Genomic DNA, 27986 nt, shown 5'->3' on the forward strand with positions numbered 1-27986 from the left:
AACGACCCCCGAATCCGGAAACTCAAGGGTTTTTCTCCTTTTGCCCTTCCCAAGAAAAAAGAGAGATATCAACGGTCAAAAGGTTCAAGTCCAATTAATGGCTTGGCACCCAAAAACCATGATAACACTCACTGTGAGTAATTTTCCTCTCTTCTCTCTCAAAGAAATTAACCTAGCTTTACGACAGATTAACTAAGTGGTTTTGATCAATCTCTTGACTCAAAACCCCTTCTTAAGTTATAACCTTTTCATCTCTCAAACCGATTGAATAACTGTGGAAGCTATGTCAGAACGTTAATTCATAAGTCATAACTCTCAATTTCCTATCTCTAGGTTCCTATGTTGAATTAAACAGAATTATTATTTCAAGATTAAAAGATAGGGTTAGTAGTCATTCAATTCCTAAGATCAATTTATGTGATTGAAAGAAGCTAGGATTAATAGTCATGCAAACAATCATACGAAAAGCTTTGAACACAAATAATTCTGAATAAAGACTAGGTTTTCATTGATGTCAAAGAGAGTTCTTAACAAATTACATGGTTCACAGATCACAAAGATACATCTCATGTCTTAATCAATCTAAGAGTTTAGCTACTCATAACTAAATAATCAAATAAATAGAAAATAGCGAACATACATAAACCTGAACCAACTATGAGTTTGGTGAGATCCACCGCGTGTTCTTCAGCTTCCTGGTGCCGTCTATGCTCTGTTTAGGTCTCCAGAATCGCACCCTAAGCTTTTGGTCGCATATGACTTTTATAGAAAAAGAATTAGGTTTCAGAAAGCCCACCATCGTGCCACATTTTGCGTCCATCGTGGCACGATTCCTTCATTAATCTGACGTGGCAGCAAATTTACTAAACCATCGTGGCACGTTACATATCCATCGTGCCATCATTTTTCCAGTATCTTAAGGTGAATTCCACGCTTCAAATGTGCACGATTCAGGTCCATCGTGGCACGATCCAGTAGCTAACTTTTTTGATTTTTCTCCAATTTGTACAAAACTTCTCTTTTTTGAATCTTGAGCTGATTTAACCATGTATACAAGCATTTGACTCTCAAAACATTACAAAAAGGACACAAATATGACTAAAAAACTAGTAATGACGTACTGTCATCAGTCTTCGTTCAATCACCCTTTCTCATAACTTCACGGTATAACTCATTAACTTAATTCCTCTATAATTTACGCAATTCTGTATATTCCCCTTGTTCATATAGATTGGAATTAGAGTACTTCTCCATTCATCCGGCATTTTCTTCATCCTCATACTCTCGTTAAAATTTTTTGTGAGTCACCCAATTCCTCTTTCGCCAAGAATTTTCCACACATCTCTAGATATGTTGTCCTTCCCAACTACTACTTCAGAAAATGATATCGAAATAGTACATGGTTGAAACTTCAAAGATACAAGTTGCATTTTATGTGGGCCATATTTCTTGGTATATATTTATTATTTTGTCAGATGTAGTTCCAAAAACCATTATTGAGCCAACAAACAAGTACTATTATTAGCTATTACTATTACTATTCAGACGTTAGTCTTCTTGACTCTTAATTATATGCACAAGCCAAGTCTTCTTGAGTCTTAACTCCTTAATTGCAATTACTTCTATATCCTTGAATCTTCATTGCTCTTAACTTCCCTGCTTTACTTTAGAAATCATCACTAATTTGACTGAGGTTGTGTCATGTCTTTATATCAAAAATTGAAATTTCAAGAGTAAATTACACATCAAAACATTAATATCTTGCTTCCGCAGCAGAATTTCATGTTCTTTTCTTATGTGAACATCTGCATAGTTAATCAATTAATTGTTACATGTACTAACATATTGTTTTAAACTTTTTGTAAAAAAAAAAAAATACTGTTGTAAACTTTTTCAATTTTAACACATCCCCTCACAACCAACACTATTGGGCTTGGTTCGTGAACATAAATGATAGGTGGCCCGATAGTAGAAACCTGATAGCAGGAGACCCAATGGATCTTGGAGAAGCTCTGATACCATCTTGGCCCAATGAATTTTGGAGAGGCACTGATACCATCTTAGAAATTGTGATTGAGCATAACACAACCCCACAAAACTGACTTGTGAGGTGAGGATTGCCCCCACTTATAAACACATTGTCAAACATGTCCTATCCAATATGGGACTCTTAACTTTCCTTACTTATAGGCCATGTCTTACCAATTCATTTATAGGAAATAATTGAAAGAAGTGGCCTCAAATAATAACATTATTTTTCTCTGAAACTATATTTGACTGATGATGTGTCATGTCTTTGTTTTGGGCCCATGCAATAATATCACATGTTCTTAGAAAGTGTGTTTTGAAATATCATTTACATTCAAACCTTCATTTAGTAAATGCATATATTTTTCAGCAATGATATGCTCATCAGTAAAAAAGTTATCAACATAATCTCTAGTACATTATTTTTAATTTTGAACACAGATGATAAGAAAAATGACAACATGATACATTTATTTTCGTATATGAGAGGAGTTTAACTAGAAATTGCATATTTGAATCACTTTCCAAAAGTAAAAATGTATATAATGTATATAATGTGACTGCAATTTTTCCTTTTTCTTTGTATCAATTATTTTGTGGGATGTGGGTCCAATATTAACCACTGCTGAGCTTTGCTTTCCAGCTTTAAATACAGTACTGTTAACCATTAATTCACATACAGCTAAGTCTTCATGAGTTTACCTTTACTATATGCACTTCCAACCATTCAAAAACAGCACTGTCAGTGTTATCCATTCATTCACAACCGAGTCTTCTTTGAGTCATTGCTCGTAATTTCCATCAAAATTTCATACTAGTTGGTTTGTTTTAACAATATCCCTAGAAGATGGCTGCAGCTATGATTGGAGGAGCTTTTCTCACTGCAACTGTTCAGACCTTAGTTGAGAAACTTGCTTCAACAGAGTTTCTTGATTACATCAAAAACACTAAGCTCAATGTCTCACTCTTGAGGCAGCTGAAAACAACACTTCTCACTCTTCAAGTTGTGCTGGATGATGCAGAGGAGAAGCAGATCAACAATCCTGCTGTCAAACTATGGCTTGATGACTTGAAAGATGCTGTCTTTGATGCTGAGGACTTGCTCAATGAAATCAGTTATGATTCCCTGCGATGCAAGGTGGAGAATGCAAAAGCTCAAAGCAAAATTTATCAGGTGATGAACTTCTTTTCATCTTCTTTTAAAAACTATGGAGAGATCAATTCCCAGATGAAGATCATGTGTGAAAGCCTGCAACTTTTTGAAAAAAGAAAAGATATACTTCGTTTGCAAACTAAAAGCACAAGGGTTTCACGTAGAACACCTTCAAGTTCAGTGGTAAATGAATCTGTCATGGTGGGTAGGAAGGATGATAAAGAGACAATAATGAACATGTTGCTATCTCAAAGAGACACAACCCATAACAATATAGGTGTTGTTGCAATTTTGGGCATGGGAGGTTTAGGAAAAACTACCCTTGCCCAACTTGTTTACAATGATAAAGAAGTTCAACAACATTTTGACATGAAGGCGTGGGCTTGTGTGTCTGAGGATTTTGATATTATGAGATTAACCAAGTCTCTCCTTGAATCAGTCACTTCCACAACTTGGGATAGCAATAATCTTGATGTCCTTCGAGTTGAGTTAAAGAAAATTTCGAGGGAGAAAAGATTTTTGTTTGTGTTGGACGATCTGTGGAATGACAATTGTAATGATTGGGATGAGCTAGTAAGTCCCTTCATTAATGGAAAACCTGGAAGCATGGTGATTATAACAACGCGCCAACAAAAAGTTACAAAGATGGCACACATGTTTGCTGTACATAATTTAGAACCTCTATCAAATGAAGATTGTTGGTCTTTACTCTCAAACTATGCATTGGGAAGTGATGAGTTTCACCATAGTACAAATACAGCCCTTGAAGAAATTGGCAGGAAGATTGCAAGAAGGTGTGGGGGATTGCCAATAGCTGCTAAAACACTAGGAGGACTTCTCCGTTCAAAGGTAGACATAACAGAGTGGACTTCAATTTTTTCAATTTTGAACAGCAGCATATGGAACTTGCGAAATGATAATATTCTTCCTGCTTTGCATTTGAGTTATCAATATCTTCCCTCTCATTTGAAAAGATGCTTTGCATATTGTTCAATTTTTCCAAAGGATTGCCCACTCGATAAGAAGCAATTGGTTTTGTTGTGGATGGCAGAAGGTTTCCTTGATTGTTCTCAAGGGGGGAAAAAGTTGGAGGAATTAGGTGATGATTGTTTTGCTGAATTGTTATCGAGATCGTTAATTCAACAATTAAGCGATGATGATCGTGGGGAAAAATTTGTCATGCATGACCTTATCAATGATTTAGCTACATTCGTATCAGGAAAAAGTTGTTGCAGGCTTGAATGTGGTGACATCCTTGAAAATGTTCGTCACTTCTCATATAACCAAGAGTACTATGACATTTTCATGAAGTTTGAGAAATTACACAATTTTAAATGTTTGCGAAGCTTCCTATGTATTTGCTTGACGACGTGGTGGCACAATTACTTATCCTTCAAGGTGATTGATGACTTTCTACCGTCACAAAAAAGGTTGCGTGTGTTATCGCTATCAGGGTATAAAAACATCACCAAGCTACCAGATTCAATTGGAAATTCGGTGCAGTTGCGGTATCTAGATATCTCCTTCACTGGAATCGAAAGCTTGCCTGATACAATATGTAACCTTTACAATTTACAGACCTTGAATTTATCAAACTGCTGGAGTCTCACTGAATTGCCAATACATATTGGAAATTTAGTCAGTTTACGTCACCTTGATATAAGTGGGACTAACATAAATGAGCTGCCTGTGGAAATTGCGGGACTAGAAAACCTTCAAACTCTCACCTTTTTTTTAGTGGGTAAGCGCCACGTGGGGTTAAGTATCAAAGAGCTAAGGAAATTCCCAAACCTACAAGGAAAACTTACCATCAATAACCTGGATAATGTTGTTGATGCCAGAGAGGCACACGATGCAAACCTGAAAAGCAAAGAGAAAATTGAGGAGTTAGAGCTGATATGGGGAAAACAAAGTGAAGACTCGCAAAAAGTGAAAGTTGTGCTCGATATGTTGCAACCACCAATAAATTTGAAGAGCTTGAATATTTGTTTGTATGGTGGGACAAGCTTTCCGAGTTGGTTGGGAAGTTCTTCATTTTATAACATGGTATCTCTCAGTATCAGTAATTGTGAAAATTGTGTGACACTTCCATCCCTAGGGCAGTTACCTTCTCTCAAGGACATAGAAATATGTGGTATGGAGATGTTGGAGACAATTGGCCCGGAGTTCTATTATGCCCAGATTGAAAAAGGATCTAATTCTTCCTTCCAACCATTCCCATCCCTTGAGTGTATAAAGTTCGACAACATGCTCAATTGGAATGAATGGATTCCCTTTGAAGGCATAAAATTTGCTTTTCCTCAACTTAAGGCAATAGAGTTACGTGATTGTCCAGAACTAAGGGGACATTTGCCCACCAACCTTCCTTCCATAGAAGAAATTGTAATATCAGGTTGTTCTCATCTATTGGAAACACCATCTACTCTGCATTGGTTGTCTTCAATAAAAATAATGAATATCAATGGGCTTGGTGAAAGTTCCCAATTGTCATTGCTTGAGAGTGATTCTCCGTGTATGATGCAAGATGTAGTGATTCACAACTGTTCTAAGCTATTAGCTGTGCCAAAATTGATTCTGAAAAGCACTTGTCTTACACACTTGAAACTCCATTCACTTTCTTCTCTCACTGCATTTCCCTCAAGTGGACTACCCACTTCATTGCAATCACTTCATATTGAAAATTGTGAGAATTTATCCTTCCTACCTCCTGAAACGTGGAGCAATTACACATCACTTGTCAGTCTTAATATATCATATAGTTGTGATTCACTTACATCCTTTCCACTTGATGGTTTCCCTGCCCTCCAAACACTTGACATAAGTAGATGTAGGAGTCTGGTTTCCATTTGTATTTCAGAAAGTCCTTCACCTCGGTCGTCGAGCCTCGAATCACTTATAATCGAATCCTGTTATTCAATTGAATTATTTGAAGTCAAGCTTAAGATGGAAATGCTCTCCGCCCTTGAAAATTTGCATATGAAATGCCAAAAGTTGTCATTTTCTGAAGGAGTTTGTCTACCTCTCAAATTACAATCAATTGTGATTTCTACCAAAAAAACAGCACCGCCGGTTACGGAATGGGGTCTCCAATATTTGACAGCACTTTTCGACTTGAGAATTGTAAAGGGTGATGATATATTTAACACCTTGATGAAGGAGTCATTGCTACCCATCTCCCTTGTGCATCTACGTATCTGTGATCTCTCTGAAATGAAGTCCTTTGATGGAAATGGGCTGCGACACCTCTCCTCTCTCCAAAGTCTCTGTTTTTTGTTTTGTCAACAACTTGAGACATTGCCAGAAAACTGCCTCCCTTCCTCGCTGAAATCACTTGAATTTTATGATTGTAAAAAGCTAGAGTCATTACCAGAAGACAGCCTCCCTGAATCTCTTAAGGAACTGTACATCGATGGTTGCCCATTGTTAGAAGAAAGGTATAAAAGGAAGGAACATTGGTCCAAAATTGCTCACATCCCTGTCATATCAATAAATTACAAAGTCACAATATGATAGACAAGTTGTGTTCCCATTTCAGGTATGTTCCACAGTTCCTACCAGAAAGCCAATAATCAATCATCTGTACGACACACCTCTTAATATTTTCATATCATCTCATGGGTCCTCTGCTACGTATGTTATTTTTAAAGATATATTCTCAGTGCCAAAATTGATATATAACTACATAAGTCATGCCGGAAAACTGGTTTCTTATTTATTTTTGGGCTTATAAAACTATCTTTGGAAAAAGCTGTAACTGCTACATTAATCAGCTCATTTGGTCAATTGAAGCTAATCAAAGGAAAATGCTTATTTCATCTTTTCAGGAGATCAAAGGCCTAGCTATGTGGATGATAATCTGCTCACTTGATGAATTGAAGAAAACTGCTTCTTTGATTTTTTATGAGGAATTGAAGACTCAGCGGCATCCATTGATTGCCACAAGATTTAATTTACTTAGCTGCTAATAGTCAGTTTGTATTTTATTATCATTTGGATGAATGCTCATAGGGTTTGTAATATTCTTAATTTGTAACATTTTTTGTTTGCAACGTGATTCTTAATTTGTAATTTTAAATGAATGCTCATATGATAAAACCATGCATTTGTTGAATTAATATTGGTTCTAAATATTCATATTCCTATATACATTTGTTGAATTAACAATTTTGTTTCTTCAAAATCATATAGTTGATCCTGGTTGAGACCTTAAGATCCATTTTCGTTTCATTTCTCTTTGAGAAAGTGTATATATATTTGATCTGAAAGAATGATCTGAATGAATATCTGCATTCCTCTTCATTGACAAAACTGTTGGAACAAAATGTGTTTCACAATGAACCTTATTGAGTTTTGATGATAACAAGGTATTAAAAATTGTTAATTGGTTATTACTAATTATTGTTCAAGTGTACAGGACCAAAGGCTAGTCAAGTAATTTCAACAGGTTCTGGAAGAACAATGAAAAGCAAAAAGAATTCCAAGCATCTGAAGAAAACCGCTCCTGAAGTTCAAAGTGTTTCTGAAGTGATGACGTCATCAGAAGCAGAAGGTCATCAGAAGCAAAGTTTTTCATCAGAAGCTATATCATCACCAGAAGCTACATTTAATCCATTTACTCAAACTGAAGATCCAAAGTAGCTGTTTCTTATTTCACCTTATCTAATAAGAACGAAGAATTGAAAGGGAGGTATCAACGGTCATTTGGATAGCTCTGAGCATCTGTCCTACGTTAACAGAGTTGACAAAGTACAAGTGTACAACCACTACCTCCACTACTCTGTTTTGTCCACGCTACAAGACAAGACAACATCTATGCCTGCAGAATTTGTGCCTTCAAGATGGGAATGAATTTGAAGCTAATCCTTCAAAGGACTACACCCAAATCAGGCAAAGGATCACTGGTGGATGATCAAAGGATTTCAAATGACTCTTTAGACGTGCTGATTATCTCAACGTCTCTTTCACACTTCTATATAATAGAGTGAAGACTTGAAGATGAAAAATAGAAAATATACAAGTTCAAAAGTGCCAAAACTCTGTCAAATTGATTCTACAAAGCACACTGAATTTCTGCACTGATTTGATACATCTTAGAAATTCAAAGTCTAGAGTCTTTATTGTATTGTATTGAGAACACCACTGATTGTATATCAAGTGTTCAAGTCAAACTCAATTCTCTGTATTTTTGTTTGATTAGAAGTCTCTTGCCTGCGTGCTTGAGCATTAGAAGTCTCTTGCTTAGTGCTTGAGCATTGGAAGACTCTTGCGTGTGTGCTTGAGCAGTTTTGTGAAGTCTCATACTTTGATAGTATTGAGCATTTGTAATCTTTATGATTATAGTGAAATCTCCTTGGAAGTGCAAGGGGGACTGGACTACTTCCGTGTTGTGGAAGGAACCAGGATAACTGCTTGTGTCTTTGTCTTTCTTTTCTCTGCTCTGTTCTTTCCGCTGCATATATGATTCTGATCATTTCATCAGAAGCACTCACGGTCTGCTTCTGAAGGTTTATCAGAAGAAGAATTTTTAGAGAGAAAAAGAAAACACAATTCAACCCCCCCTTCTTGTGTTTTTCTCACCTTCAATTGGTATCAGAGCTTGCTCTGTTATCACAACACTTAACCGTGTTACAGTTCAAGATCTTTAGAAAAACATGTCTGGAGGAGAGGAATCAACTACATCCATAAAATACACAAGTGTCAAACATGACTATGATACGGCTGACTAGAAAACAGACTCTGGTAAAGCTCCAAAGTTTAATGGAGACCCAGAAGAGTTTTCATGGTGGAAAACAAATATGTATAGCTTTATCATGGGATTGGATGAAGAGCTATGGGATATATTGGAAGATGGAGTTGATGACCTGGATTTAGATGAAGAAGGAGCTGCTATAGACAGAAAAATACATACTCCTGCTCAGAAGAAGCTTTACAAGAAGCATCACAAAATCAGAGGGATTATTGTGGCTTCTATACCTCGCACTGAATATATGAAGATGAGTGACAAATCTACTGCGAAGGCTATGTTTGCATCACTATGTGCCAACTTTGAAGGCAGCAAGAAGGTGAAAGAGGCTAAAGCTTTGATGCTAGTTCATCAGTATGAACTATTCAGAATGAAGGATGATGAGAGTATTGAAGAAATGTACTCAAGATTTCAAACTTTAGTTTCTGGATTGCAAATACTGAAGAAAAGCTATGTTGCTTCTGATCATGTTAGTAAGATTTTGAGAAGCTTACCTTCGAGATGGAGACCCAAAGTAACTGCTATTGAGGAAGCTAATGATCTAAACACTTTAAGTGTTGAAGATCTTGTTAGCTCACTCAAAGTGCATGAAATGAGTTTAAATGAGCATGAATCCTCTAAGAAGAGTAAATCCATTGCTTTACCATCTAAAGGAAAGACTTCAAAATCTTCTAAAGCCTATAAAGCTAGTGAATCTGAAGAAGAATCACCTGATGGAGATTCTGATGAAGATCAATCTGTAAAGATGGCTATGTTGTCCAACAAACTTGAGTATCTGGCGAGGAAGCAAAAGAAATTTTTGAGCAAGAGAGGTGGCTACAAGAACTCAAAGAAAGAAGATCAGAAGGGGTGCTTCAACTGCAAGAAGCCTGGTCATTTCATTGCTGATTGCCCTGATCTTCAGAAGGAGAAGTCTAAAAGAAAATCAAAGAAATCAAGCTTCAGCTCCAGTAAATTCCGAAAACAAATCAAAAAGAGCTTGATGGCAACCTGGGAAGATTTGGATAGTGAATCTGGTTCTGATAAAGAAGAAGCAGAAGATGATACAAAAGCAGCCATGGGGTTAGTGGCAACAGTATCATCAGAAGCAGTATCAGAAGCTGAATCAGACTCGGAAGATGAAAATGAGGTATATTCCAAAATTCCTAGACAAGAACTTGTGGATTCTCTAAAAGAACTTTTATCATTGTTTGAACACAGAACCAATGAGTTGACAGATTTAAAAGAAAAATACGTTGATTTAATGAAACAACAAAAGTCAACTCTATTGGAGCTAAAAGCTTCTGAAGAAGAACTAAAAGGGTTTAACCTCATATCAACAACATATGAAGATAGACTCAAAATTCTTTGTCAGAAGCTACAAGAAAAATGTGATAAAGGTTCAGGCAATAAACATGAGATTGCCTTGGATGATTTTATTATGGCTGGAATAGACAGAAGCAAAGTTGCTTCTATGATCTACAGCACATACAAGAACAATGGCAAAGGGATTGGCTATTCTGAGGAGAAATCCAAAGAATACAGTCTCAAGAGCTACTGTGATTGTATCAAGGATGGATTGAAATCCACCTTTGTGCCTGAAGGTACAAATGCTGTAACTGCTGTTCAGTCAGAACCTGAAGCTTCTGGTTCACAGGCTAAGATCACATCAAAGCCAGAAAACCACAAGTCCAAGGTTATGACAAAATCTGATCCTAAGAGTCAAAGGATTAAAATTCTGAAAAGATCAGAAGCTGTTCCTCAGAGTCTGATTAAGTCAGAATCTAAAATCCCAAAGCAAAAGGATCAAAAGAATAAAGCAGTTACTGCTTCTGAGAAAACAATACGAAAAGGTGACAAACCTAAAGTATTGAATGATCAGAAGCCTCTCAGCATTCACCCTAAGGTACAAGGGAGGAAAAGTAAAGCCTCCAGAACTAACCCAAAAGGACCCATGAAGATATGGGTACCTAAATCTGAATTGGTTAAAAATGCAGGTGTGCCTAAGGGCAAGAGAGAAACAAAGGTCATGGTACCTAGACAGCGGATGTTCAAGGCACATGACTGGAGAGAAAGCTTTGTTCCTTACCCTTACAATGAAAGATGGAGGAGAAATGAAGTTTGGTGGCAACCAGACTGGAAAAATCATTGGTACAGGTACTATTGGTAATTCCTCCATCTCAATTAATAATGTGTGGCTTGTAGATGGTCTGAAGCATAACCTATTGAGCATTAGTCAATTTTGTGACAATGGGTATGATGTAGCGTTCAGTAAGACCAACTGCATACTGGTCAACAAGGATGACAAATCCATTACATTCAAGGGAAAGAGAGTTGAAAATGTCTATAAAATAAATTTCTCTGATCTGGCTGATCAGAAGGTAGTTTGCCTTCTGTCAATGAATGATAAAAAATGGGTATGGCACAAAAGGCTGGGACATGCTAATTGGAGATTAATTTCAAAAATTAGCAAGTTACAACTGGTCAAAGGATTGCCTAACATTGATTATCATTCAGATGCACTTGTGGTGCATGTCAGAAAGGGAAAATTGTGAAAAGCACTTTCAAATCTAAAGACATTGTATCAACCTCCAGACCCTTAGAATTACTCCATATTGATCTTTTTGGTCCAGTTAACACTACATATTTATATGGAAGTAAATATGGATTAGTCATTGTTGATGATTACAGCAGATGGACTTGGGTAAAATTCATTAAAAGTAAAGATTATGCTTGTGAAGTGTTTAGTAGCTTCTGAACTCAAATACAATCTGAAAAAGAATTGAAAATTTTGAAAGTCAGAAGTGATCATGGTGGAGAATTTGAAAATGAGCCATTTGAACTTTTTTGTGAAAAACATGGGATTCTCCATGAATTTTCTTCTCCTAGAACTCCACAACAAAATGGGGTTGTAGAGAGAAAGAACAGAACCTTACAAGAAATGGCCAGAACCATGATCCATGAAAACAATCTAGTTAAACATTTTTGGGCAGAAGCAGTTAATATTTCATGTTACATTCAAAATAGGATCTATATCAGACCTATGTTGGAGAAAACTGCATATGAACTCTTTAAAGGAAGAAGACCCAATATCTCTTACTTTCATCAGTTTGGATGTACTTGTTACATCTTGAACACTAAAGACTATCTGAAGAAATTTGATGCCAAGGCTCAAAGAGGAATCTTTTTAGCTTACTCTGAAAGGTCAAAGGCATACAGAGTGTATAATTCAGAAACACATTGTGTTGAAGAATCTATGCATGTAAAATTTGATGATAGAGAGCCTGGAAGTAAAACTCCAGAGCAAAGTGAAAGTAATGCAGGTACAACTGATTCTGAAGATGCATCAGAATCTGATCAACCTTCTGATTCTGAAAAGCATTCAGAAGTTGAATCTCGTCCAGAAGCTGAAATCACTCCAGAAGCTGAGTCTAATTCAGAAGCAGAACCTAGTCCAGTAGACCAGAATGAAAATGCTTCCGAGGATATTCAAGATAACACTCAGCAGGTTATTCAACCTAAATTCAAACACAAATCTTCACATCCTGAGGAGCTAATCATTGGAAGCAAAGATAGTCCTAGAAGAACAAGATCACATTTCAGATAAGAAGAGTCTTTAATAGGATTGCTTTCAATAATTGAGCCTAAAACTGTTGAAGAAGCTCTCTCAGATGATGGTTGGATATTAGCTATGCAAGAAGAGCTAAATCAGTTTCAAAGGAATGATGTGTGGGATCTGGTACCCAAACCTTGTCAGAAGAACATTATTGGAACAAAATGGGTATTCAGAAACAAGCTGAATGAAAAAGGAGAAGTAACCAGAAACAAAGCCAGACTTGTTGCTCAAGGCTACAGTCAACAAGAAGGCATTGATTATACTGAAACATTTGCTCCAGTTGCAAGATTGGAAGCAATCAGGTTACTTCTATCCTATGCAATTAATCATGGCATAATATTATATCAAATGGATGTCAAAAGTGCTTTTCTTAATGGTGTCATTGAAGAAGAAGTATATGTCAAACAACCTCCTGGGTTTGAGGATCTTAAGCATCCTGACCATGTTTATAAACTTAAGAAATCACTATATGGCTTGAAACAAGCTCCCAAAGCTTGGTATGATAGACTAAGTAATTTCTTAATTAAAAATGATTTTGAAAGAGGACAAGTTGACACAACACTCTTCAGAAGGACTCTTAAGAAAGACATTTTGATTGTGCAAATATATGTTGATGATATAATATTTGGTTCTACTAATGCATCTCTTTGCAAAGAATTTTCCAAGTTAATGCAGGATGAATTTGAAATGAGTATGATGGGAGAATTGAAATTCTTTCTTGGAATTCAAATCAACCAAAGTAAAGAAGGAGTATATGTTCATCAAAAAAAATATACAAAGGAGCTTCTGAAGAAGTTCAAGTTAGAAGATTGTAAATTGATGAACACTCCAATGCATCCAACCTGCACCTTAAGCAAAGAAGATACTGGAACAGTAGTAGACCAGAAGCTATATAGAGGTATGATTGGTTCTCTGTTATACCTTACTGCATCTAGACCTGATATTTTATTCAGTGTATGCTTGTGTGCAAGATTTCAATCAGATCCTAGAGAATCTCATTTAACTGCAGTTAAGAGAATCTTCAGATCTCTGAAAGAAACAACTAATCTTGGACTCCTGTATAGGAAATCTCTAGATTATAAGTTGATTGGATTCTGTGATGCTGATTATGCTGGTGACAGGATTGAAAGAAAATCAACTAGTGGAAATTGTCAATTCCTGGGAGAGAATCTGATATCCTAGGCAAGCAAAAGACAAGCAACTATTGCTATGTCTACAGCAGAAGCAGAATACATTTCAGTTGCAAGTTGTTGCACACAACTACTTTGGATGAAACATCAGTTGGAAGACTATCAGATTAATGCTAACAGTATTCCCATTTTTTGTGATAATACTGCTGCTATTTGTTTGTCAAAGAATCCAATTCTACATTCAAGAGCCAAGCATATTGAGATCAAACACCATTTTATCAGAGACTATGTTCAAAAAGGGATTTTAGATATACAATTCATTGATACTGAACATCAATGGGCTGATATATTTACAAAACCCTTATCTGTTGAAAGATTTGATTTTATTAAGAAAAATTTGAACATGCACTTTGTGTCTGATTAAAAAATTGCTGGCTTCTGAATAAGAAGTTTTTGGTTCTGAAGTTTATTCAGAAGCAGCTGATCCATCAGAAGCTCTTAACTGAGGTTCTGAGGAAAATTTGCTTCTGAAGATGACGTCAGCACTAAGACTTCAGAAACGGTTTTATTTGCTTCTGAATAGCAAGGTTAGTGGGAACGTTGGCAGTTACTTTTTGTAACAGCTGTCCCATTACCCAAAGGTTAGTTTTCTGAAAAGTCTCTGACGTGGTCTATTTGTATTGGAGTATAACAAAAAGGGCAATGATGTTTTATATGCATTTAAACGTACTAACACGCGCCCCCAATTTGTCATTAATGCTATGTTTGTTTGTCTCTTTTGAATTGCAAACGGTTTAATTAAAACACTAAGTCAATTCACACACTACTCACTTCACAACAAACACTTTCTATTTTCTTCTAAACCCTCTGCGAAAGTAAACGCATTCTCTCAACCTCTCAAAACACCTTAGAACCCTAAATCTACTTTAAATCAATGGCATCTTCAAGTTCTGCATCTAGTTCATCATCAAACGAACAACAAGGAGAAGCTCCTGCCTATGAGATAAAGGGAAGAACCATGTCCTTGGAGGAATGGGAATTAAACATTCAATCAGAAAGTCCGGTGGATTTTGATTCTTTGGCCGCTCACGACTGTGATGTTGGCAAGTACTACGAGAAACAAGGTCTGGGAAGGTACTTCAACCTTCTAAATGGACCAACTTATCAAACACTGTTTCGACATTTCTGGGTTAGAGCCAGCATCTACGACAGGGAAGCTGATAAGTGCTCAAAATGATTTAATTTATGTGTTAGTTTAGGCATGTTTGATGAGTTGTTTACAAATTATTGGTAGAAAAGCTTCAATTATGTGCCTAAATGCCATTTATGCTTTGCATGCCTTACTTTACCCTTTTTGTGCAGGAAAATACAAGCAAGGAGCAAGAAATGCCAAAATTCACAAGAAAGTCGCTATTAGCGAGATTCTCGCCAATAGCGAAAATGGCACAGGGAGTTTCGCCATCAGCGAAGCTGGGGGCGAAGTCATAAGAAGGACTTTAAGATACTCGCCATTAGCGAAAAAGTCGCTATTGGCGTAAATCTCACAGGAAGTTTCGCTATTAGCGAAACTGGTGGCGAACTTCAGGAAGGTCAAGTGGATAAGGGACACGTGGAGCAACGCCATTGGTGCAGAGGCATATTTCCCACATTTCGCTAATAGCGAAATAGTTAGCCATTAGCGAAATTCTGCAGAAGTGCCCACATAAATAGTTTTCTCTTCTTTTTCCAATGGATTATTACATTTTTATTCATATTTTCCTGGTTTTAGAGAGAGACTAGGGCTTTTCTAGAGAGAGAAACACAAAGCAAGGTAGTTAGGAGTAGATTCAAGCCAAGATTTGTTGAGACATCATGGATCTTGTCATAGAATCTTCACCCTTTCTTCAACCTTTGCAAAGCTATCATAGACATATGTAGCTACATCTACTCTTGTAGTTTTGAGGTATTCAAACAAGCTATTATGTAATCTTTTGATCTTTTAATATATGGTTCTAGCAATTTATTCAATATTGTTGTTATTCTTGCTTTTATTGTTTTATTGAGATTCAAAATGATATGGACACATACTTTTGAATCTAGAAATAGAATAACAATCTATCTTAAGTTATCACTCTAGACATGGATGTTAATATTTGATAATCACTTTTAATCTAGAACTTAATGCTTTTGGGTAATTTAATCGGTTGGGAAATCGTCGATTAAACTACCCAATCGACTTTGTGATCGTTTAAATGTTTGGGAAATCGATGTTTAAACGATCCCTTAGAAATAACAATATCATTTGGACACGAATGATATTGTCGAGTGATTGTGATAATATAGTTTAAAAAGCTAGAATCCGTTAATCGATCGAGAGATTGCAGCTGTTACGCTTGGTTGATGTCTCTGACCGCAAGCGGAATAGCCCTATCTCTTCTCGTTTTACTTTTATGTCTATTAGGAAAATAGTTTTACACAAACAAACAATTTATACCCAAACACTTAACGTGACAAATATTGCGAAAATGCTTATGAAATACGCAACTCCCTGTGGACACGATCCTATTATACTTACGTGTAAATAGTTTTATGAGAGGTAAAAATCCTTCATCAGAAGCCGCCAAGATTGAAGAAGATGAAAAAGTTCTTCTCAATCCTGAACTCAAAGGGAAGTCTAGAGCGGGAATGGGCTTGGAAACTTTCTCCAAAACCCAGATAAGATCAAGCATCATGGGAATCCCTGTTTGGATCACTGAGGACACTATTGCCTTTGTCATCAGAAGACCAGCAGAAGGAGAACATGAGGCTGGGATTTCAAAGCCAAAGGACAGCCCCTGGAATGCTATTGTTAACAGAACTCTCTACAACAAGGTAAAGGATTTTGCCTATGCTGATATGAATACCAAGACAAAAGTTTTGTTGAAGATTCAGAACGAAAACCTACTACCAAAAGGTGGTGGTAGTGATCAGCCCTCTCTGGAACATAAAATCCTCTTACACTTTGTCATAAAGGGTGTAGAGGCAAATATTTCCAGATACATTTTCAGACATATGGTTCATCAACTCAGAGAAAGCCAACAAAATAATAGGTTTTGGGTACCCTATGGGAGGCTACTCTCTGAGATTTTCCATCAGGGAGGAATTATTGATTTGCTGAAGGAAGCTCAGATCTTCACAGATGAACAGTTGGGAACTGTTAGAGGGAAGATTATCAATGGTGAGACTCTAAGGTCTATGCGTCTGATTAAAGCAAAAGATGTGAAGAAGAGACCTACTGACTTGAAACCTTCAGATGCCAAATCAGATCTTATTCCAAACTTTCCTCCCATCTGTAAACAAGATCCTTTGGATGTTCAAAGGGCATTCATCATGGACTTTTACAAATCCTACAACAAGAAGATTGACCTGAAGGATGTTCCTGAGGAAATGTATGGTGGTGCTTTGCCAGTGGCCAAAGGCAGAAAATCCAAGAATAAGCCAATCACCAAGGAGGAATATCTTGCTGGTGATGCTTCTGAGAAGGGTGCTCAGAAGCACCAGAAGGCTAAAATTGTCAAACCTGCAATGTCCACCATTCAGGAAGAGGAGGATTTGGATGATGTCCCTCTTATCAGGAAAAGGACAAGGAGTGCTCAAGAAACAGCAGAACAGCCTGCTTCTGAACAAACTGGTTCTGAACAAGCTGCTTCTGATCAAGCTGCTTCTGAAAAGCCTCCAAGTCCCAAAAAGAAAAGAGAAGCTGCTCTTCAGACCATCAAAAGGAAGAGGTCTAAAATAACCAGAAATCTGAAGACAGCTGAGGGACGTAAAGTGCAGATTCTGGAAGAACTGGTAGAGAACTGGGATGAGGACAGAAGTCCTAAGAAAGCAAAGATGACTACCAGTACTGAGCCTGTAGTCATGCCCAGTTTTGAAGCCTCTGAGGATCAACTGAAGTATGCTAGGGAGTATGCTTCATCTAAGATACAGGAGGAGAAATTGCTGAGACATAAGTATGAACAGCAAAGGGATGAGCAACTCAAGGCTGCTAGGTATGCGCCTGAACCTGAAGTTTCCACTCTGATCACTGAGTTAGAGAAAGAAACTATTCAGCAGGGAGTAACTCTGCTCTCTCAAGCCTTGAAGAATAAGCAAGCTTCAGGAGCCACTTCATCAGATCATTCTACAACAGCTCTAGAAGCACCTCAGTCAGAACCTCTTTCTTCAGGTAATCCATCTTATGCTCCAACTAATACTCAGATTCCTACCTTTCCTACTCTACCCTCTTCACCCTCATCAGATTCATCAACAGAATCTGATGAACCTAACCTAAACTCAAACATAGATAACCTTCTCAACACCAAACGCACAAAACTAACAGATTCTGGATCTTTTGATTTTGAGCAGACTCAAATTGAATTTTCTCAAAACAGGATCAAAATCTGTGAAACATTCAATTTGCCTGTTGATCATCCACTTTATCCAGAAATACCAGAAGCTGTTAGTATACTTCACCCTCAAACCAACCCTCAACCTAACCAAGAACCTACCCAAACCAACTCACCAAATAACCCAACTCCACAAAAAGCCTCTGAAGCAGTTTCAGAAGCAACTACTTCAGAAACCCCCCAACACCAAGAATCCTCAACCCTTCACAACTTAGAAAAACATCTAGGTGTGGTGAAATGCAACCAACACCCACAAAGGCCTCTAAGACAGTCCTTGAAAAGACTGTCTTGGAAACCCAAACAGAAACCCAAACCATCCCTGAGCAAACTGTTGCTCCTGACCAACAAGTTGCTCCTGACCATCAAACAACTCCTGAACAACAAACAACTTCTAACCAACAAATACATTCTGACCAAACAACAGAACAACAACAACAACCAGATTCACCCACTATAATAGACTTAACCTCTGACCAACCTTCCACATCAAAAACAACTCAAACTGAACCCTCACCCATCCCTGACTATATCCTAGAGTCTGAGTATATAGAGGAACAGCTGATCAGACTTAGTGATGAGATTCAGGCACTGATTCTTCGCAGAACAGTTCCTGTACCTCCTATTCACTATTATGATCAGTGGATGGATCTACAGAAGAGCTTTGATGAGCTGCTGGATCAGCTTAGAACTAAGTGTGTCTCATCTCACTCTGCCATGCTGAAGAAGCTGTTGGATGAAATGCATGAAGCAGCTAAGGTGAAAGAGCTGAATTTTGTGCCTCTGCTGGACATCACTCCTTTCTATCCCGAAGAAGAGTACATCACAAGGGCTGCAAGAATTCATGCTGGGCATAAAAGAAGAATGAGAGAAAAGGATGAGCTACTTAAGAAGAAGGATGATCATATCAAGTATCTCTTAGAACAGTTGTATAAGCAAGCCCAACCTTAGTTGCACACCCAACACTCTTAGCTTGTTTTTACTTTGGTTCTAAATTTATCAGTAGCTTTGCCTCTGTATCTTAATTTGTCAATATAAATATTATCATTATTTCTGAAAAATATGTTCTACAGTTTTAACTCTAATGATATTTATTGTTTTTAATGATTATTTGCTCTGATACATTGTTTGTATGTTTTTAAAGGTTTATATGTTTATATGCTCTGCTACTCTTTCTTTTGTTCTTATTCTTTTTGTTGATGACAAAAGGGGGAGTAAATGTATAGTATTTTTAAGGCACTGAGCCCCACTATAACCTCTTCAAAACCATTTTTAAATACTTCTGATGTTATTTTGTTTATGTATACTTTATTGAAATTTAATTAATAAGAATAGAACTCAGGGGGAGCTTACAAACCTCTATCCCAGTAGTCAACTTATTAATTAGATCAACAACAATTGAACATTTTAAATACTAGTGTTTGTCATCATCAAAAAGGGGGAGATTGTTGGAACAAAATGTGTTTCACAATGAACCTTATTGAGTTTTGATGATAACAAGGTATTAAAAATTGTCAATTGGTTATTACTAATTATTGTTCAAGTGTACAGGACCAAAGGCTAGTCAAGTAATTTCAACAGGTTCTGGAAGAACAATGAAAAGCAAAAAGAATTCCAAGCATCTGAAGAAAACCGCTCCTGAAGTTCAAAGTGTTTCTGAAGTGATGACGTCATCAGAAGCAGAAGGTCATCAGAAGCAAAGTTTTTCATCAGAAGCTATATCATCACCAGAAGCTACATTTAATCCATTTACTCAAACTGAAGATCCAAAGTAGCTGTTTCTTATTTCACCTTATCTAATAAGAACGAAGAATTGAAAGGGAGGTATCAACGGTCATTTGGATAGCTCTGAGCATTTGTCCTACGTTAACAGAGTTGACAAAGTACAAGTGTACAACCACTACCTCCACTACTCTGTTTTGTCCACGCTACAAGACAAGACAACAGCTATGCCTGCAGAATTTGTGCCTTCAAGATGGGAATGAATTTGAAGCTAATCCTTCAAAGGACTACACCCAAATCAGGCAAAGGATCACTGGTGGATGATCAAAGGATTTCAAACGACTCTTTAGACGTGCTGATTATCTCAACGTCTCTTTCACACCTCTATATAAAGGAGTGAAGACTTGAAGATGAAAAATAGAAAATATACAAGTTCAAAAGTGCCAAAACTCTGTCAAATTGATTCTACAAAGCACACTGAATTTCTGCACTGATTTGATACATCTTAGAAATTCAAAGTCTAGAGTCTTTATTGTATTGTATTGAGAACACCACTGATTGTATATCAAGTGTTCAAGTCAAACTCAATTCTCTGTATTTTTGTTTGATTAGAAGTCTCTTGCCTGCGTGCTTGAGCATTAGAAGTCTCTTGCTTAGTGCTTGAGCATTGGAAGACTCTTGCGTGTGTGCTTGAGCAGTTTTGTGAAGTCTCATACTTTGATAGTATTGAGCATTTGTAATCTTTGTGATTATAGTGAAATCTCCTTGGAAGTGCAAGGGGGACTGGACTACTTCCGTGTTGTGGAAGGAACCAGGATAACTGCTTGTGTCTTTGTCTTTCTTTTCTCTGCTCTGTTCTTTCCGCTGCATATCTGATTCTGATCATTTCATCAGAAGCACTCACAGTCTGCTTCTGAAGGTTTATCAGAAGAAGAATTTTTAGAGAGAAAAAGAAAACACAATTCAACCCCCCTTCTTATGTTTTTCTCACCTTCAAAAACCTTTACAAGCTAAAATACTTCCTTGCTGTATAAGTCATCTTTTTAAGTTTCACTGCTAAGGCCTAAACTTGTCTTCTGAGATAGTTACCTTTGTCGTAAACAATGCCTCCAAAATTCTTACAACCTCTGCATCCCCTCTTGGTAATGGTAAGTGTGTAATCCTTTTCTTCATTAGCTTAACCTACTGTATTGTATATATTATTGTGAACATTTTTATTAATAGCTCAGAATTTGTATGAAAGATGAGAAATATCTCCGACTAAATCGCGCTTAAAGCATACAATCTAGGTGGCCTTATTAACAGATACTAGTAATTATATATCAAAAGAATGAAACTAGAATGATCAATTGTTTAAAAGTTGGGAAATTCAATTGTAAACCACTGCTATTTCAACAAAGGGAATATGAAGACTTTGTAACGTTTGTGTAATCAAATGTGATAGTATACACAACTCATGTACCATCTTTTGCTGATACTTGGGGATGGGTTTTGGTAATAAAAAAAAAAGAAGAAAAATAAAATAAAATTGTTTGTGTTGTAGTATAACTCACTTGTCATCAACTATTTTTTACAACAAGTACTTATTTTATTTATATTATGCTTTACATCCAGGCTTCAGACCAACCATAATTCATTTGTTCCGAGGAAATGGACAAAAGAATAAAAAAAAAGAATAAATGGAGAATTGCTCTATCTAACTGGTGACTGGTTCCATTCATCTACCACCATGAACAAGACGCTTTCGTGAATGTAAGTACAATATTTCTTTTTCGCAATTTACATTTCAATGAAGAACTCTGACTATGATATCAACATTCTAACTCACTTAAATGTTTAGGACATCGACACCAACATTATATTTGTTTCAGGCTTCAGAACAAAACTCGTATACACCGAAGAAAATACTAGATTCATTCCTGGACACGGTGTGGCTTATTGTCTCTGATGTTTCTCCCGACCTCGTAACTAAAATTTCCTATGCTTTTAGAAGTATACTTCTGAACGATACAAAATTAATAAATACATCCAAACTCATATCGAGGATGAAAAAAGTAGCACGGAAAACTCATAGCAGAATCACTTGTTAAACATTAACAGACAATCTATGCAGATTGAAACGGCCCTGTTTGGATAAACAACTTATTTTGCACCTTATCGCATAAGCGCTTACCATATAAGTGGTTATGAATAAGTTGAACATGTCATAAGTTGTTTCCTTAAGTTCTCCAAATAATGTTAGAAGTGTTTATGTTAGTACATAAGCTCAAATAATTTTATGATTGGATTTTAAGTATGCCAAAAAGTAAGAATAATCCGGATTTATAAAAAAAACTTTCTCATTGGACTTTAACTTCTGAAGCTCATTCAAAGACATAACTTTCTCCAATTGAACTATAGTGCTAAAAAATATTTCCATAAAAAAATATTATTTGATCAAAGTTTTTTAACCTAGGAAAGATTACATAAAAGATCCTCTGTCATCATATCCAAATTTTAAATAATGATTTATGCTTATCCTTTAATGATTTTAACTAATGATGTGATGAATTGAAAACAAAAGTGGACCATGTTATTGTAATGATTCTTCCTGTAAAAATGTTTGAGAGGAGTGAAATGGTTGTCATTGCCACAAGAGAAGACTTAATTAGTTACTCGATCTGTATTTGAAGAAATGAAAGTTGTTAGCCAAACTGCAATTGGCACTGATGGTTGAACCTTTCACATGTGAGTCTTTGCTCTTTACTTTCAAGGAAAATTCTATCCTTCAATCTTCATAGCTCTTAATTTCCTTAAAAAAAAGAATACTGTTCTAAACTTTTTCAATTTTCAATTTTCAAATATGATCATTTAAAGATATGAACCGCGCAAATAATTGAGAGAAATGGCCCTACTCAAATAACTATTCACTAAATTATTATTATTATTGGACACCATATTTGGCTATGTCATTGGATGGTTATTCAATAGACCCCTTAGATAATATATGCGAGATCCGAGGTTCGAACTCCTGACAACACCAAAATAGTCCCTTTAGATCGCTCAAAGATCTCTCAACCGATTAGCTCGTAGCCTCTGATCTTTTTTTTGTGTGTGTAAAATCCGATTGAGTCATAGCGCCCATTGGTTTATTTTAATTTCTCTATAGAAAATGTGAATAGTTTGAAGGGTTTATTGAACAATCATTGTGTCATTGTGGTAGGTTGTGTCAAGTCTTTGTTTTGGGCTCATGCATTAATATCAATTACAATAATGACAAATGGAGATAATTTTGATAATTTTTAGTATCAAAATGATCTATAAATATGTTTTATTTTAACAGAGAGGATAAGGAGAATTGTACTACTTCAGAAAAAATATATCGAAATAGTACATGGTTGAAACTTCAAAGATGCAAGTTGCAATGTAGTTCCATAAAAAATAATATCGAAAAAATATATCGAATTAGTTATTACTGTTACTATAAGCACAAGCTAAGTCTTCTTGAGTCTTAACTCCTTAATTGCAATTACTACTATATCCTTGAATCTTCATTGCTCTTAACTTTCTTTCTTCCTTACATTGTAATATTCTCAAATCATATCTGTAAGTGAACACTAGTACCATTATAAACTTCTGTTCATTATACAACATTTGAAAGAAATTAAAGGTCTTAGCCAAATACAATTGACATTAATGGTTGAACCCTTCCACTCACATCACTTGGCATTAATACATAAGTTTTTAAATATCATATAGAATCCTTAGCGAAGACTTTTCTTAATATTTTTTTATTTAGATTTGTGAAACTAAACTGAAATTTGAAGGGCAGAGAAACACATCAAAATATTAAAATCTTGTCTCCACACCAATATTTCATTTTGTCTTTCTTTTGTTATTTGTACATTGGAACCATTCATCAATGGCTTGTTACTGATGATAACATATTGTTCTAAATATCCTTAAATGATACTCCCTCCGTCCCTTAATACTTGACACAGTTGACCTTATTACGCATGTCAATGCATAACTTTGAACTTAAATATCTTGAATAATATATTAGGAAAAATTATGAAAATTTGATATTTTGAAAATACTCATCGAGACGAATCTAACGACAACTTATATGATGTTATTTATCTTTGTATATTAGTTGAAAAATACGGTCAAAGTCATTTAGGTTAAAATTAAAAAAATTTAAATAGATCAAGTATTAAGGGACGGAGGGAATATATTAATAGAAAAGAGGTGGCCCTCAATTACTATCATTGGGTCCAGCAGTTCAGCTTCATTTTGAATAGCCAAGGGGAAAATAAATTTAAGGACTAATTTAATTCTCTTTTTTGTTTGAGTTTATATCGATCAAGTCATTATCTCAGCAGTAAAGACAAAGAGAATCGTAAACTTTTATTTCTAAAACCCAATAACTATGGTCATTAGAGTTTCGAACAATTTTAAAATACTAGTCGATCCACAGTCAGACTATATATTGAAATGTTCCACAATAAAATTTATCATTCAAGTGTTAGCCGACCCTAGTTTTCTAGTGGGAGAAACTCCAACTTCTCTCTAAACTTTCTTTCTCCTTCGTTCATCGAGGAGGGGTGGTTTTAGGTCATTTTTTTGACCTAGAATCACCCCTCTACATCTTTTTTCCCCTTTTCTTTCAATCTAAATAAGTGGTTTTCACGTCTATCAAGTTTTTCATTTTGTGTTTTTGTGATTTCGTCGTCTAAGTGCGGCGTTGTGTTGTTCGTCGTCTTGTGCGGCGTTTGATTTCGCGTTTTGTCGCGGTGTTTGTTTAGTTCCTCTTGAAAGATCTACATCAGTCAATTACAAATTCAACCAATGATTTGCACGATGACGTTGCAGATCCAGAAGCATGGGTATTTCGGTGACTTAAGTTTTATCATATTATTTGTAGGCATTTTGCCGTTGTATGCTATTAACTTGGGTGCTGTGAGTTTGTTCGTAGATTCACCCTTTACGTTTTTAGCTATGTTTGTATTTGATGTACTCTATCGATTTGAATGAATGAATATCGTTTTATTTTTGTAAAAAAAAAAAAAATTATCATTCAAACTTCAAAGATGCCAATTGCTTTTAAAGTGTGCAACTATTCTTTGTATATCTATTATTTTGTCTGATGTGGGTCCATTAACAAGCATTATTTCATTCACATATGAGTCTTTACTATATCCTCTCGAGTCTTAACTCCTTAATTGCATTCACATAGCTCTTACTTCCAATCATTTCTATAACTAGTATATAGTGACCTGTGCCAGTACGTTAAATTTTTACAAAACAAATGGTGTAATGTAAATATTGTATTTTAGGGTAACAATGATGTAAAAAAAAAAAAAGGTTCCGCGGATTGTTAAACCTGAAAAGTGCATGAATTAATAGTCAATGACAGGAGGATCTGCTTATATAGAAATTGCATGTCTATAATGACCCGTGCCAAGCACGGGAAATAAAAAACTTTTTTGATCAAATGTATAGATTTTATACTATGTTATCTTAAAGTTATAAGTGTTGTTATAATTTACATTTGATATGGAAAAAAATATCATCTTAATTTTGTATATATTTTGAAATATCTAAACATTGCACATAGCGATTAAAGTATTTGGATTTATTATATTTATACTAATTATTTGTAGTATAAGATGTACTCATCGTTAAACTTAGCATATGTAATATTTTTGCAAAAATACGCCGACGTACTGTATATTATTATTTGTTGACATAATGTATATTAATCATAAGAACTAAAAAAAATGTATTTTTTTTTTATATAATAATGAGTGTCAGATGTATACATCTAGTCTGTGAATGCAAACGTTAAATTTTTTACGGGTGTATATAAATATAGTTTGGGCTACAGAAACGCCGATTGTTATTTATTTTTATTTTTTATAAAACCAATGGTCTAAGTTAAATATTGTATTAACGAAGTAAAAAAAAGTTCCGCGTATTGTTATACCTGAAAAGTGCATCAATTAAAAGTCAAAAGCAAGAAGATCTGCTTATATAGAAATTGCATGTCCTGTAATGACCAGAACGCCTTACAAAGAAATTAAAAAAAAAAAAAAACTTTCAATCAATACGCAACTTTAGTTTTCTAGATTATAGCAACAACAATTCTAAAACATAACCAATGATCATACTTTTTAAAAAACTTCACGATACACAACATTTGTGGTCTCCTTGAAAACATTATTATTTTCATCCAAGATGAGTAGTTTCAAACCTTTTCTAGAAGTAACTTGAGAGACAACGACATAGAGTTGCTCATGCGTGAACACGGGTTTAGGAAGATAAACTCACACTCGAGATAAAGATTGACCCTGACTTTTATTTATTGTCATTGCAAAATAAAACGTCAATGGAAATTGTCTGCGCATGAATTTGAAGGGTAGTCCTGGATCACTCGGAATAAGATTCATCCTGGGAATGAATACGTTGGTACCTGCCCTTTTTCCTGTAATTACGGTAGCAGCTATCATGCTCTTCCCTAGATGTGTAACTGTCAGCCTCGTACCATTACACAGTCCATTGGCCCGATCGATGTTTCTCATCAGCATAACTGGACATCCCACCTTTAGTTTCAACCGGTGATTTGGAATTCCAGAGCTCTTAATATCATTAGGGAATTCCGTTGTGAACCACTTGATTTGGACATCAGAATTTTCACCCGATCAACAAACATAATCAAAGCTTAAATACTCTTTCTCTTCACCTGGAATCAGTGACATCATATATTCGTTAACATGCTCAACTGAATCAAGCGTTGGTGCGAGTATTCCTCTTTCTTGGAAAAATAGCGGGTCACCAAGGTTATCATTCAAATCGAGATACACAAAGTCTGTAAGTGATATCAACAGATTTGTTGCATCTGATATGAGCAAATCTTCAGGAATTTCTACCTTCATTTCACCATTCTCCTCCGAAGCGTTGTTGCCGTCTCCAATTCATAGTATCCACTTGCCAAAATTAACAATTTCTTTCTACTCTGCAGGTACCAAAGATGCACCCAATCTCATATTAACAGTAAGCCTTAACACATTAAAATAAGCCCATATCTTTGATGAATTGATTGATGCATCAACAATATCCTGCCTCGTTCCTTTTCGGACAACAGGCAACATCTGCCTGAAATCCCCACCTAAAACTATTGTCATTCCATCAAATGGTTTAAACTCGTTTAGGGAATCATTCTTGGACATGATACCACACATTGATCGGTCAACTGCCTCAAAACACCATCAGTGCATCATTAGAGCCTCATCCCAAATTATCAACTTTGCAGCACGCACCAAGTCTGCCCTAGGACTATCCTTTTCCATCGTAAGAGATGATTCCTCATAATCTCAACAGGGACTGTCAGCGTCGAGTGTGCGGTTCTTCCTCCTGCTAATAGAAGAGTCACTATACCGCTAGATGCAACATTCAATATAATTAACCCCTTCGATCTAACAACAGTCGACAATGTTTTCATATAAAGGTTTTTCCAATACCACTGTAACCATATAAGAAAAAGAAACCATCGTCGTTCGAACCAACGGACTCCATGATCTTTTCATGCACATATCTTTGTTCATCAATCAGCATCAGTAACATATCAGCATGTGTCTTTTCCAATTCATCTTTGTTGTAATTTAGCTCATCAACGATAAGCTTGTTTGTGAAAGTTGGCATGTCTGCTGCGTTTTGTATGGGTATGGATTTGATGTCAATAAGCGACTGTTCGTTTTCCTGAAGCAGCATTTCAATTTCAATCAAACAAAGGTTCTTCAAGTCATCGTCACCTATACGCAGATCTGTATATTAAATGTAAAGTCACGAAATTAATATTAACACCTTTGCATGCATTTGTGTGCACGTTGAAGAGAAAGACAAAAATATTAGCTTTATATGAGAATCCTTTATATTTAAACTTATCAGCCTAAAAAATGTAGAAAATGTTGAATGGTATCGTAGAGTTAGTAACTCTTAGTTTTTTCTTTACTATATCCTAAAAAAAATACCTTTTAACTACTTAAACTACTCTAATCAGCCTTTACTATATCCTAAAAAACACACCCCTCGAAAACAACCTTGTCATCAAGGTTGGAATGTGTTAAATTTCTTAATGTGTAATAGTCTTCATATGTATGACCCTTATCCCTAATTTTTATAAGTGAAGTATTGTTTTGATTCTCACTTTAATTTGAACTATTTGGTTCCACCA

General features: G+C 35.9%; 1 protein-coding gene across 1 annotated transcript; it reads left to right on the plus strand.

Annotated features, from left to right (window-relative positions):
• Positions 1–2637: 2637 nt before the first annotated feature.
• On the plus strand, positions 2638–7296 carry LOC11410796 (putative disease resistance RPP13-like protein 1). The gene is made up of 2 exons (XM_039832378.1): positions 2638–6716; positions 7006–7296. Exon 1 carries the CDS (start codon positions 2876–2878, stop codon positions 6689–6691), a length of 3816 nt encoding a protein of 1271 aa, XP_039688312.1. The 5' UTR covers positions 2638–2875; the 3' UTR covers positions 6692–6716; positions 7006–7296.
• Positions 7297–27986: the final 20690 nt, after the last annotated feature.

The sequence above is a fragment of the Medicago truncatula genome, chromosome 3 (genome assembly GCF_003473485.1).
Source record: "Medicago truncatula cultivar Jemalong A17 chromosome 3, MtrunA17r5.0-ANR, whole genome shotgun sequence".
NCBI classification, from domain to species: domain Eukaryota; kingdom Viridiplantae; phylum Streptophyta; class Magnoliopsida; order Fabales; family Fabaceae; genus Medicago; species Medicago truncatula.

Bases quoted from the DNA above. Each gene is read 5' to 3' on its own strand.
- LOC11410796 (XM_039832378.1), top strand. From the start codon at position 2,876: ATGGCTGCAGCTATGATTGGAGGAGCTTTTCTCACTGCAACTGTTCAG.